Source organism: Electrona antarctica (genome assembly GCF_951216825.1).
Source record: "Electrona antarctica genome assembly, chromosome: 17".
Taxonomy (NCBI): Eukaryota; Metazoa; Chordata; class Actinopteri; order Myctophiformes; family Myctophidae; genus Electrona; species Electrona antarctica.
The window spans coordinates 30,314,707-30,327,125 of record NC_136798.1 but is presented as its reverse complement, the minus strand read 5'-3'; the positions used below and the strand labels follow the sequence as shown (position 1 = coordinate 30,327,125).

Genomic DNA, 12,419 nt, shown 5'->3' with positions numbered 1-12,419 from the left:
GTCTCCGTCTGGTCTGCTTCCTGGACTACACACTTCCTAAATTCCTGTACGATGACCTTTGTGATGCAACCCGTCAGATGATCCACTTTTCCAACATCCCGTGTTTAGTGACGTCGTAGAAACTAGTGAAGATGATGAAGTTATTTTTATTATATTTTGTCTATACATGAGGGTCATGCCAGAGTACACATGCTGTGAATCTGATTTAAAAGCTGCAACTTCAACATTTTCAACGAGCAAAACTGCATTTGTAATTTTGTATTGTAGTTTATGTTAATTCAATATGAAATGGTTAGAGGTGGTGTCCCTACTCTTCCATTGAGACATTTAGACCCTGGTGTCTGAAGCTCATAATGCCAATATCTCCCCTGGTCAAGCCGGGAGGGATTCTGTTTGGGCGTGAGGGTTAAAGATGGAGTGCTGGGATTTTCTTTTACTTTTTCTGTTTTATATGTGTCTATGCAGTTAACATTACTCTAATAGACCCCCATGTGTGGTTAGAATATTTAAATATGTTTTTGGGTTCTTCCTGAAAGCCAAGAGTAAAAAGGCCCAATTAACTGTATTTAGATTTTGACATCATAAATGTTTTTTTTTATCTCCTAGTAATTAGTGGGACTTCAACTATTTTTCTCTCATGGGCTTGTATCATAAGTGCGTAGAAAAGGGTGTTCTATCTGTCAACATCATGGATGTACAGTACAGTGTATGACCCCATAATAACCCAAAAGCACTTCCGCTGGGCTCTCAAAATGTTTTCGTGCCTGGGATCCCCAAATTGATATGTATTTGGCCACGGACCCCCATCTGAAAATGTTTTGTGCCAGGGAGCCCCAGAAGAGAAGATTATTTTTTTAATTTTTGAAATTATTATAACATTTTTTAAATTTTCTAAAATAGAGGGTACAGTATGTGCACGACATCATTATCATACCCGGAAGTTATGCGGGAACGCTTACTGAGTGGCAAAAAACTACTTTCTGGCCTTGACAGCCCATACATTCAGAAAAGTCCTATCTGATTGCATTAAACAATGTTAAATGTCGTTAATCTCACTTTGCCACTCGATTTGCCACTCACTTTATGCATGCGCATATCCCCTCTATAGCAGATGTACAAGTTATTTGAATAGCTATTTTATTTTATTTCTTTACATATTGGCTTTTAGTATAGCCAACGTATAAAATATGGATAAAGGGATTGTGATGCAATTTTATTAACACCTTGATGGCCCGGACCTATTTAATCCATTAATAAAATGTGCCCATCATTTATAGCGCCCGGACCACTTTTACCGGGGCACCGGAAGTTGTTGTGAATGTCTGTGTAGCAGCTAACAATAGCCACACCACTCTAGAGTCGATCGACAACAACGGGAGGTAAGAATAAATCTATCGCAACAACTAGCGACTGGACCGCGGAGCGCCGTCTAACACAGGATATTTTAGTTATGAACGTTTTAAGATTTTCGTTTTCGTCCGCTAAACAGACAGGGAACATTTTCGATGACGTGTCACTGTTGTGCAACACCGAGGATTGGGCAACAAGCGCACCTAGGCTGTGGAGCGATGCGATCGGTTTTGATATCATTAATCTCCGTCCCGTTTATCAATCTCCGTCTGGGGCACTTGACCATGAACTTGACGATGATCTCCGTCCTGGGCCTCCATGGTGTTAACTACTTTAGCTGGAGAACCCCTGGCTGGAACCCCCCAAGGATGCCTGGGGGTCCCCGGACCCCACTTTGAGAAACACTGCTTTGGGTGGCTTTTGCCTAAACAGTTCCAACCCACCTTACTTGGCACGATGATAATAAAAACAAAAACATTGTTCATATGTGTGTATATGTGTATTGTAGCCATTTATCAATGAGAAACATAACACAGCACACAGGAAAATGATAAACTTGCATAATACTACTGTACTCCTGACCTGCTTTCATTCAACTTTTCTCTTTCAGTTGGAGGGAAAAGCTGGTTAGAGGAGCCGTGTGAAGACATTGAACAGCTACAATGTCCACCTGGGTAATCTAATGTTTTATTTCTATTTCTATTGGGACTTATTCAAATAACATTAACACCTCTTGTACTTTAGTACTGTCAGTGTGACACTACCGCTTAATTTGTGTGATTTGTTGCATGGCGGAAATAACTGAAGCTATCAACTTTTTGTTGTTTTTGTGACACTGAAGCATTACGGACTATAAAAAATAAGCAAAATTACACATTGGTAGAGGTTTGGGTTGTGTGATGTGGGTTTGTTTAGCCGTGCCATGATGCAACTCTAAAATATTGGTGAGATATGATCTCGGATGCATTGATTGCATAGAAATTGATATTGCAATTATTCTCTTTGTTGACTTGCATTGTATGGTGAAACAGGTCTCAGAGTAACATAACACAAACAAAGATTCTACCAATTTATTGTATGTAACATTATAAAACCCAACACAACATTCGTTTTAAATTTACAAAGCCATTTTGATCCAGACTCGATCCACAGATCCACAAGGGTCCTTAGTTGGGCAAATGCATTCATCTGGGGGTCCTTGCCATGGCAATGTCACTGTGTGAGCATCACTGGTTTAAACAACATTAGGAGAAAAGCCCAAATAAGCACTTTAGAAACAAGAAAAGCAACCACAACTAATATTTACAAGCAACTTTACAGAAAAAGAAGCCCAAAGTCTCTTATAATAAACTGCTGAGCAGCGCACAGATCGCTCTTGTGTCAAATCAAACATTGCTTTTTGCATTTAAGAGGTGGTCTGCGCTGACTCTTTTTAGGTCAAGGGGCTTAATAGCAGATAGCGCAAAGCAAATATAATTAACATATGGACACTCCCCCAATGCTAAAATATGCAGGAAAGTTGTATGCCATATGTGTGTGCGTTCAGCAAGTCTTGCTTAATTCAGTATTTTAGCTGAGCGCCCCCTCCTGAGATACTTCCGGGTCCTACTTTTGTGTCGCTTTTGTGTCCCCATAGAGTTATACTGTGACGCTCCGTCGGACTAAATCTGAGACGAAAACAACCACGAAAGTCTCATTTTACCGCTTTCCTCGCAACAACAAAGCTGCGCTGCTCTCCCAAATCTGGCTGTGACAGGCCGTCTGCCCCACACGGAATACTATCGCCATTTTATTTCATTGTGTCAACTAAATCCTCATTAATGCAAACTAGATTCAACATACTCAAGCCTGCAAACATTCTAAATATGCCCCCGAAATATTTTACTGAGCAAATGGACTGTTACCACCTTCAATAATAATGATAATAATAGTCTTTATTGTCTCCACATCATATATTTTTTTTGTCATGGACAAATTGTACAAAACATTAATAATTCTACTCGAGTTGGAAGCATTAAGACCCATTTTAACCCTCAATGGCTTCCTTTCTGAAAAATAACGTCATTGTAAAAAGATTCACGTGTTTAGATATTCTATTTACAATGAGATGCGGACGGGAGCTGGTGCCACTTGGACCCGGACGTAACGTAGGACTACAAAATGACGTCGGACTTAAATACTGAATATGAAAGGGCGCATAACGAGGTCACGGTTTGAGCAAATTCAACAATACCACCTGTTTTTTTCCACCTTCTTAATGGGGCCCATGATGTCTCCACCTAGAATGGAAAGATAATTATGTTTTTCATCACGTCAGATGGAAAATATGTTCTGCAACAGCTGCAAAATAAAAAATAAAGGGAACTTAGAGCGACATTTTCAGACAAACCACAGATCCTTTAAGAACACTTTAACAGTGACAGTGGACTGAAATATAGAAAGAAGGAACTGAAATCTCAAGCATCTGTATATTTATTTATATGAAACTAGATCAAGTGCTGTCATCAGTGTTTTAAGCACTTTAGCCTTATCTACTTTGCTGTATGGCAAATGGCGGATCTACAAGCTCACAAGTCACAACACGTAGCATCATGATCATGCGATGTAATCTGCTATTTTTTTTGTTGTTGTTTGGAATCTCCATCTGTAACAACATGACCAAAATAGGGACTCGAGGTTCAAAGTGGTCAAAACTCTCATAAAGTGTTATTGCACCATTGCCTGGTGTGCTTAACACTTTTCTCAGAATTTTGCTTGCCTATCTTAACCGTTGACTTATTATAGCTGCCTATAATTAGGCGTAGAAGCGATGGTTTCACTATGCTGCGCAGATTCACGTTGGTTGCTTGTTGTTCACATGCTTTTAGTTTGATTTGATTGATGTATTGATTCACTTACTGTTTAACATGTTGTTTTAGATAGCATATTGACTCGGTTCACCTGGTATCCTATTGTCTTTAACATGTTGTTTTAGATAGCATATTGACTCGGTTCACCTGGTATCCTATTGTCTTTAACATGTTGTTTTAGATAGCATATTGACTCGGTTCACCTGGTATCCTATTGTCTTTAACATGTTGTTTTAGATAGCATATTGACTCGGTTCACCTGGTATCCTATTGTCTTTGAGGCACTACATTTTTCTCCCTGCACTTATTACTTATTATGTGTGCAAGGCTCCCACGGTAATGAAATTCCTGGAAATATTTTGAAATTGGTAAAAGTCTTCCGGGCCTGGAAAACAATGACAATGTTCTGACAATGCCCTGACAAACTAATCTACTGAACTGCCAATGGCGGGACATGTGAAGATTTCAAACGGCACATCTGTACTTTCGGATCCGCAAAACGCAGCGAAAAATCACACACCAGTGAGCAATCACATTTACTGTAGATCTCGTGGTGGCTCACACTGGTGCCTAACCCCAGCTGTAAACTCAGGACACAAACAGAGTGGCATATTGTGTCTTCTTCGGTCTGATGGCCTTGGCTGTATTTGTGTCGCGTTAGCTCTTTAAATGTGAAAGAAAAACAGAAACAGCCCACATACATTAGTCTGGGGTTTTCATCATTGTGTTTAGCTTAGCTGGAAGACACAGTCTCCGTGCAAAGTTAATGGTGCTGAGTTAAGTGTAATGTGCACGTGAAGGGGAGTGGCGTATGTGCTACGTGCGTGTGTGCGGGTACTTGAGTTAGTGTGTGTGTGTGTGTGTGTGTGTGTGTGTGTGTGTGTGTGTGTGTGTGTGTGTGTGTGTGTGTGTGTGTGTGTGTGTGTGTGTGTGTGTGTGTGTGTGTGTGTGTGTGTGTGTGTGTGTGTGTGTGTGTGTGTGTGTGTGTGTGTGTGTGTGTGTGTCCTTTAAGGGGAAGGGTGTATCCCCAGACTCAGTCTGGAAAAGCAAATGGTATGGTTTCTCTTGAAGCTATTTTGGACCTTAGCTCTTCACACATCTTTGAACTAATGAATGTTGTCTGTGCTTTGTGTAATTTCACTGTATTATGTTAATGACTGACGTCACTTATTCAGTTTGTGTATGTGTGTGTTTTATGGGACTTCATTGGCAGTAACTTCAGTTAAATCTTCCTATTTCTTTTTATGCACGCCTCACTTTTACAGACTAAAATAAGAGACTGTCCCACAAGACTTGCTTTTCAAACATCTTTTCGCATTTATTTATTTTTAATGACAATTAATTGCACCTTACAAATCGAGCATAACTTAACCCATTTTGACCTGGGAACAGTTTTCTGAATTTCTATATCAGTCGTTCTTCGATTTTTCAAAAATAGCAGACCTAGATCTGCTATTTTTCAATAGCTAAAGCATAACATAATGCTAATACTAAAAGGGGTTCCCGCCCAAAATGGGTTAATGTAACGTTATGAGAGCTCCGTAGAAACATGACTGTAATATGTATCCAATGTCTATGAAAACAGTGAAAAACATAAAATGCAACCATGGCATTTTGATAACCTTATGACTAAAACCACAGATACAGCCGGAATAGCATGCGTAACCTTTAACTGCGGCAAGTGGGCGGGCGGCGACATAATGTGCAAAGCGTTTTTGCTGCATTTTGGCCATGAAAGGGGAAGGGAAAATGCGTCTATATTCGGGGGAAACGGAGAGATCTGTTTGAACCGTGCGAGACCTTTGATTCATCTCAGCCGTGGTTCCCTTCCTCTCCGGGTCCATGTGTGTGCGTGGGTGGCGTGACGAGTCTTGGCTTTCCTCCGGTCAAAGAGACGCTTTGTGTCCGCTACACAACACCGACTACTGTAGCACGCTGTCACGTTATACCGTCTGAACTTCAGCCAAAGATGGACTCATAGACTCGTGTAGTGTCGAGAGATGAGCTATTTGATTTCTCTTTCCCTCAGCCTGTGCACATTGACCACTTTAGCCCTCTATACGTCCTTAATTGACCGGGGTCCTCGAGCACTTTGATAGATTGAATACTTTTCTAAATAACAAGATTATTTAAATTGTGCTTTTATTTTTATTAACGTCCATTGTACAGTACTCAATGCATCAGTAAGACATACAATACAATATCATTAAAAGCTCAGCATATAGCGGCAAATGGTATATTTACAGAAAAGGGAGGGGTAGTGACGTTAGGGGGCAGAGGATGCTACTATACCAAGGGGTTCAAAGGTGTTCTATTAAGCCCTATTGCATTTTAGGCCATCCATTCTTTTAGGTTAGTTTTGAGTTTGGGTAGGGAGTCGACATCTTTAATGGATTTTGGTGAGGCATTCCACATTTTGGTGGCAAGCTGGCAGCATTGTATTTCGTGGGAATGAGGTCAGATCATCTCTACTCGTATTATGACCATGGGCATCACTCTCTCTGGAGAAGTAATTTGACTACTTGGTAACTGGGCACTGTTCCCCTGAGTATCTTAAAGACCAGAAGCAAAGATGCTGGCCTCTTTTGAACCGGTTCAGTTCTTTTTTTCCCACCTAATATTGAACCAGTTTAGAGTGTTTTCACTGAAAATGGTTCAGAACCCTAAAAGTTGTTTTGGAACTGTAACCAAAAAATGGATTTAGTTTTTTCCCAGGTGTAATGACAGTACAGAGCTAAGTTTGTGATCTCAGAGCTGAGGGCGTTTTCAATCTGCAATTTGTTCTTGACTCTTTGTACTCGGTCAACTAGTATTTTGAGCGACACTGGCCGGTCCAACGCGTGGCTTTGTGTGTGCCCCCCGTGACATAATGTGGCAGCCAATGCGGCAGCCATTTTACAGAACTTTTTATTCCGTATACACTTTTTTTTAGGCCATGTGGGCCTGCAAAGGCCAATTTCATTGGCTGAGAACGGAATGAGATGTATGAATATGTATGATGATAAGAGCGCCCCTCACTTCACACAAGTGTGATTTTTAATTGGTGAATAAACATTTAAAGGATTTAGAAGGTAGTCTAAACGTCTAAGACTCATATTATTGTTATTGTTATCTTTTCACCCCCAAGGTTTTCCAAGTCCCCTCTGATCTTGGTATCCATGGACGGCTTCAGGGCAGGATATCTGAAAGCCTACGGCTCCCTCCTGCCAGTCATCAGCAAGTTACGTAAGTATCAGAGAGGAATACCATCCTAATGTACGACACATCCTAATTTAGTCCATGAGCCAGACAAGTTTTCATTACGAAATGAGTGGGCAAAACCATACCTATATTAAATTGTTTAGAAGGTCAATATAAGTAAATTAATATATGATAACACTTCCACAGGAGCAGCTTTTTCATATTTATCACACATTGTTATTTTCACCTATATACATGATGGGTGAATAGGATGAAAAAAATTAAGAACTAGTGATCACCATGAAACTTCCCTAGTTGATTAATTACATGAAAACAATGATTTATTGTATTACAAGTTTTCTGAAATTGTATATTTAAATATGCAAATTAGGCATTATATAGGAAAATATGCCTGATTTTGCCTTTCTCTGTCAATTGAATATTGTATTGACAGAGTCAACATTCTTATTTCATTTTGTTAACATGTCAAAGTCAAAGGTTTTAAATGAGGGAATATTCAATGTCCATATAGTAGCCAATGTATCATCTAACTATAAATGCAAAGTCTCTGTGTCTGTACAGCTGTACGTCTGTAATACATGTCACACGAAAACCGTTCGCCCCACCTACTTCAAATTCGACACACGCGTTCTACACCCCCACAGGGAGTGCAGTGCCCGGTGTCGAGTTGGTCGGACCCATGGTTGTCCAGAACCGCCACAAAAGGCCTCTGCCCGGGCCACAGCTGACATCACAAGGCCTCTGCAACTCCATATTTGGGCATGCCTAAATACGGGTTCGTCCCACCGACTTCTGACATCTGCATAGACCCCATATTTGGCCATGCCTGACAAAGATGGGCATAAAAGGTGATACTGCTGACATCACTTCTGACATCACCATGACTTGACCAGCTCAACAGAACGATGAATTGGCTAATAGATGGCAGTTACAGATCACCTTTTTTACATGCCGGATGTGCGTGACGCACAACAACGTGCACAGAGAGATAACGGTCGAATCCGCTGGTCAGACAAAGCACGAGATGCACGCCTAAAGCTGCAAGATCTGTGGTTGGTGTCAATGCAGGATGCACTCTCAGTCCACGGCCACGCATCACCCTGTGTCCAACCAACATCATCTATCCATTCACTCTGCCCCACCAACAGTTTCTAGTGAGACCCTGCTTCGGCATGACTGTCAATAAGTCTCAGGGCCAGACATTACACCGTGATGGGGTCTTCTGCATGAGGAACTTCTTCAGCCAGCCGATGAATTGGCTAATAGATGGCAGTTACAGATCACCTTTTTTACATGCCGGATGTGCGTGACGCACAACAACGTGCACAGAGAGATAACGGTCGAATCCGCTGGTCAGACAAAGCACGAGATGCACGCCTAAAGCTGCAAGATCTGTGGTTGGTGTCAATGCAGGATGCACTCTCAGTCCACGGCCACGCATCACCCTGTGTCCAACCAACATAGATCTATCCATTCACTCTGCCCCACCAACAGTTTCCAGTGAGACCCTGCTTTGGCATGACTGTCAATAAGTCTCAGGGCCAGACACTACACCGTGTTGGGGTCTTCTGCATGAGGAACTTCTTCAGGTTGTCCAGAACCGCCACAAAAGTCCTCTGCCCGGGCTCTAGGCAGGGCCCCTGCCCAGTGATCCCACGGGCACTGGCCCGTGGGAGCACTGGTAAATTCAGTCCTTTATTTCCGAGTCAGTCAAGGCTGCCTCTGTGATAATCAGGTCCTCTTCTTGGGGTTGGTTATTGCATGGATCATTTGTGTGCAGAATTTTGCATTAAAAAGCCATTTAAGCATATATGAAAGTATTGAATAAGTAAAATGACTATTCCAATCAATTACCCATACTTGAATTATGCAGAAAGGTGTGATTATAGGTCTCTACACAATAATGGCTCAAACGTTTATCATATATTTTTGTAAGAATGTGTGTGCAGGTAATATAGGGGGCCACATATTCAATGCATGATAACGACCACTAAGCTATGTGTATGCAATGGTTATCGTGCCAAACTGTGAAGTAGAGATGCACAACAAGTCAAAAAGATCACACCAGCTTTTCCCACCGATTTGATTCTATAGCTATGGCCCTGGCTCGTGTTATCACACTATAATAGTGTTTCTGATTGTATCTCTAGAGTTACAAAACGTACAAACACATGTTACCACTCATATTAAAGCTTAGAATGGTGAGCAGTTTTCTATAGCCATTAGGAACACACACTTAGCACACACTTCCAAAATGGGGATATTTGCAAGCCTTATTTTAAATTTGTGTGTAATGTGTGTGCAAAATACTGCATTAAAAGCCCATTTAAGCATATATGGAAGTTTTGTGGAAGTAAAATAACCATTCCAATCAATTCCCCATATTTGAATTATGCAGAAAAGTGGTTTGATTGGTCTCTGCACAAAGTAAGGTTCAAAAGTTGATCATATATGTGTTGTCACAATTTGCATGTGGCAATATAGGGGTGCATGTACTCAATGCATGATAACTACCACTAAGCTGCTAGTCTGCGATTGTTATCATACAAAAATGTGAAGTAGAGATGTACAGCTAGTCAAAAATTCAAACAAGAATGTGCCCACCCATTTCGTAATTAACGCGCAAATTAGGGGGGTCTGGCTCATGGACTAATTGTCCAAGCATTGTCCATTTATGGAATGCATTTCCAGTGGTAACGAAGTACATTTACTTGTAGTGTACTTCAGTTCAATTTGGGGGTATTTGTTTTTACTTTACAATTTGTTGTATACATTTCCAATTTTAGTATTTAAGCGCCCCCTCCAGAGCTACTTCCGGGTCCTACTGTTTGTGTCACTTTTGTGTCCCCATAGAGTTATACTGTGTCCCTCCGTCGGACTAAATCTGAGACAAAACAACCACTAGAGTCTCATTTTACCGCTTTCCTACAAAGCAACAAAGCTACTGGTCTCCCAAATCTGGCTGTGACAGGCTGTCTGCCCCACACTGGATACTATCACCATTTTATTTCATTGTGTCAACTAAATCCTCCAGTAGAGATCGTATTAATGCAAACTAGATTCAACGTACTCAACCCTGCACACATTCTAAATATTCCCCCCGAAATATTGTACTAAGCCAAATTGACTGTTACCACCTTCAATAACAATGATAATAGTCTTTATTGTCACCACTCACCACATCATATATTTTCTTTGTCATGGACACTTGTACAGAACATTAATAATTCTACTTGAGTTGGAAGCAAAGGAACCCTCAATGGCTTCCTTTCTGAAAAATTACGTTATTGTAAATGCAATCGATGTGAGCTTGCAATCGCAAGCAATCTCATTGTGAGCTTGTAGATCCGCTATTTTCAAAAGATTTTTAATACATTTTGAAAACTTGAAATGAGACATTCTGCAGAATGAGTACTTTTACTTTTTGTAATTTAAGTACATTTTGATGCCACTGCTTTCACTCAAGTACATTTTGAATTCAGGACATTTACTTTTAACAGAGTATTTCTATATTGCAGTATTGATACTTTAAGTAAATAATGTGAGTACTTTTGTTTCCTACCACTGTGTATTTCAGGGAACTGTGGTACGACAACCCCTTACATGAGGCCTGCTTACCCCACAAAGACCTTCCCTAATCATTACACCCTCGTGACGGTACGTCTGACATTACTTTACAGCAGTGTTGATTTCGTCGACTAAACTATGACGAAAAATGTTTGTTGACTACCTTTTTTAACTGACAAGAACTAATTAAAAACTAAGCAATGTTTACTAAAACTGTGACTAAATATACTGGCAAATTTCGTCAACATATAAAAACTAGACTAAAATGAGCTGGTAGATTGGCTATTTTGAGCATAAAATCTGCCATTACGACGCCATCAAGGCTTTTTTGTCAACAAAATCAATAAAATTAGACTAACACTACAACATTTCAGGTGACTAAAATATGACTTTCTACTCAAAAGACTATGACTAAACTAAATCATAATTTGCTCTCAAAATCAACACTGCTTCCCAGTCAGAATCAACTTTATTTTCACTCTTTCTTTTCAGAGTGTCTGAAATTATTTTTGTGTGCTCTCAACATTGCAGTTATACAGTAGTAGGCAGAGTTAGAATAAGGAAGAGAGAATATTATAATTATTTTTGTGTGTTCTCAACATTGCAGTTATACAGTAGTAGGCAGAGTTAGAATAAGGAAGAGAGAATATAGAAGAAAGGAACACGGAACAAGTCAAGTAACGGGATGGTGCAACAATCAAATTAAACACATACATTGTCAAATATACTACATGAGATGTTTTAAAAATAGCAATGGACAGATGGCATTATGGAAAGCAGAAGTGCTTCTTGTGCAGGTGGAAAACATAATAATGCACATCTTAAACATAGCAGCAGGTCTATAAAATCACAGTTGCATGTGCTCTCAACCTGTGGGCCGGGGCCCACTGGTGGGCTGAAGATATTGCAAGTAGGCCCCCAAATAATTAAGATTGGATTTTAAAGATGAAATTACAATATGGAAAAATAATGTTAAAATGTCCTCATTGTGATACAGATAAATAGGAACCTTAAGTATACAACATTAGTTCCATAATTGATCCAAGCCGGAACACATTCGATTGATTGATCATTCAGATAAATAAATATAAATGCAGGAGGCCCACCCATCTGACCACTTAACACAAAGTGGTCAGATCGGTCAGAAAAGGTTGAGAACCACTGGTTTAAGTAACACAGTCAAAGGCAAATGTAGCATTATTGAGCGTTACACCATCTCTCCTGCGTTAATTCAATTGTAACTTGCTATGTAAGTATAATACGTACATACTACCAGTGTTGGTGCTGCAGCAGAGAATGCAGACATAGTCCTGTATACTGGTTCATACAGTTGGAGGCCATCGATATTGTCCTTTTCTTTTTGCTGAGGTTTGCGTGATCTGCGCAAAAGGACAGTTAACCCATTTTGGGCGGGAACCCCTTTTGGTGTTTTAAACATTATGTTATAATTTA

At 40.2% G+C, this 12,419-nt stretch overlaps 1 protein-coding gene across 1 annotated transcript in view; it reads left to right on the top strand.

Moving 5' to 3' along the window:
- Positions 1–12,419, top strand: part of enpp1 (ectonucleotide pyrophosphatase/phosphodiesterase 1) — a 67,154-nt gene that overhangs the window by 15,866 nt on the left and 38,869 nt on the right. Inside the window, exons 5-7 of the mRNA XM_079526169.1 lie at positions 1,961–2,024; positions 7,327–7,424; positions 10,978–11,057. Coding sequence (XP_079382295.1) covers positions 1,961–2,024; positions 7,327–7,424; positions 10,978–11,057 — 242 coding nt within the window. The remainder of the gene's footprint in view (positions 1–1,960; positions 2,025–7,326; positions 7,425–10,977; positions 11,058–12,419) is intronic.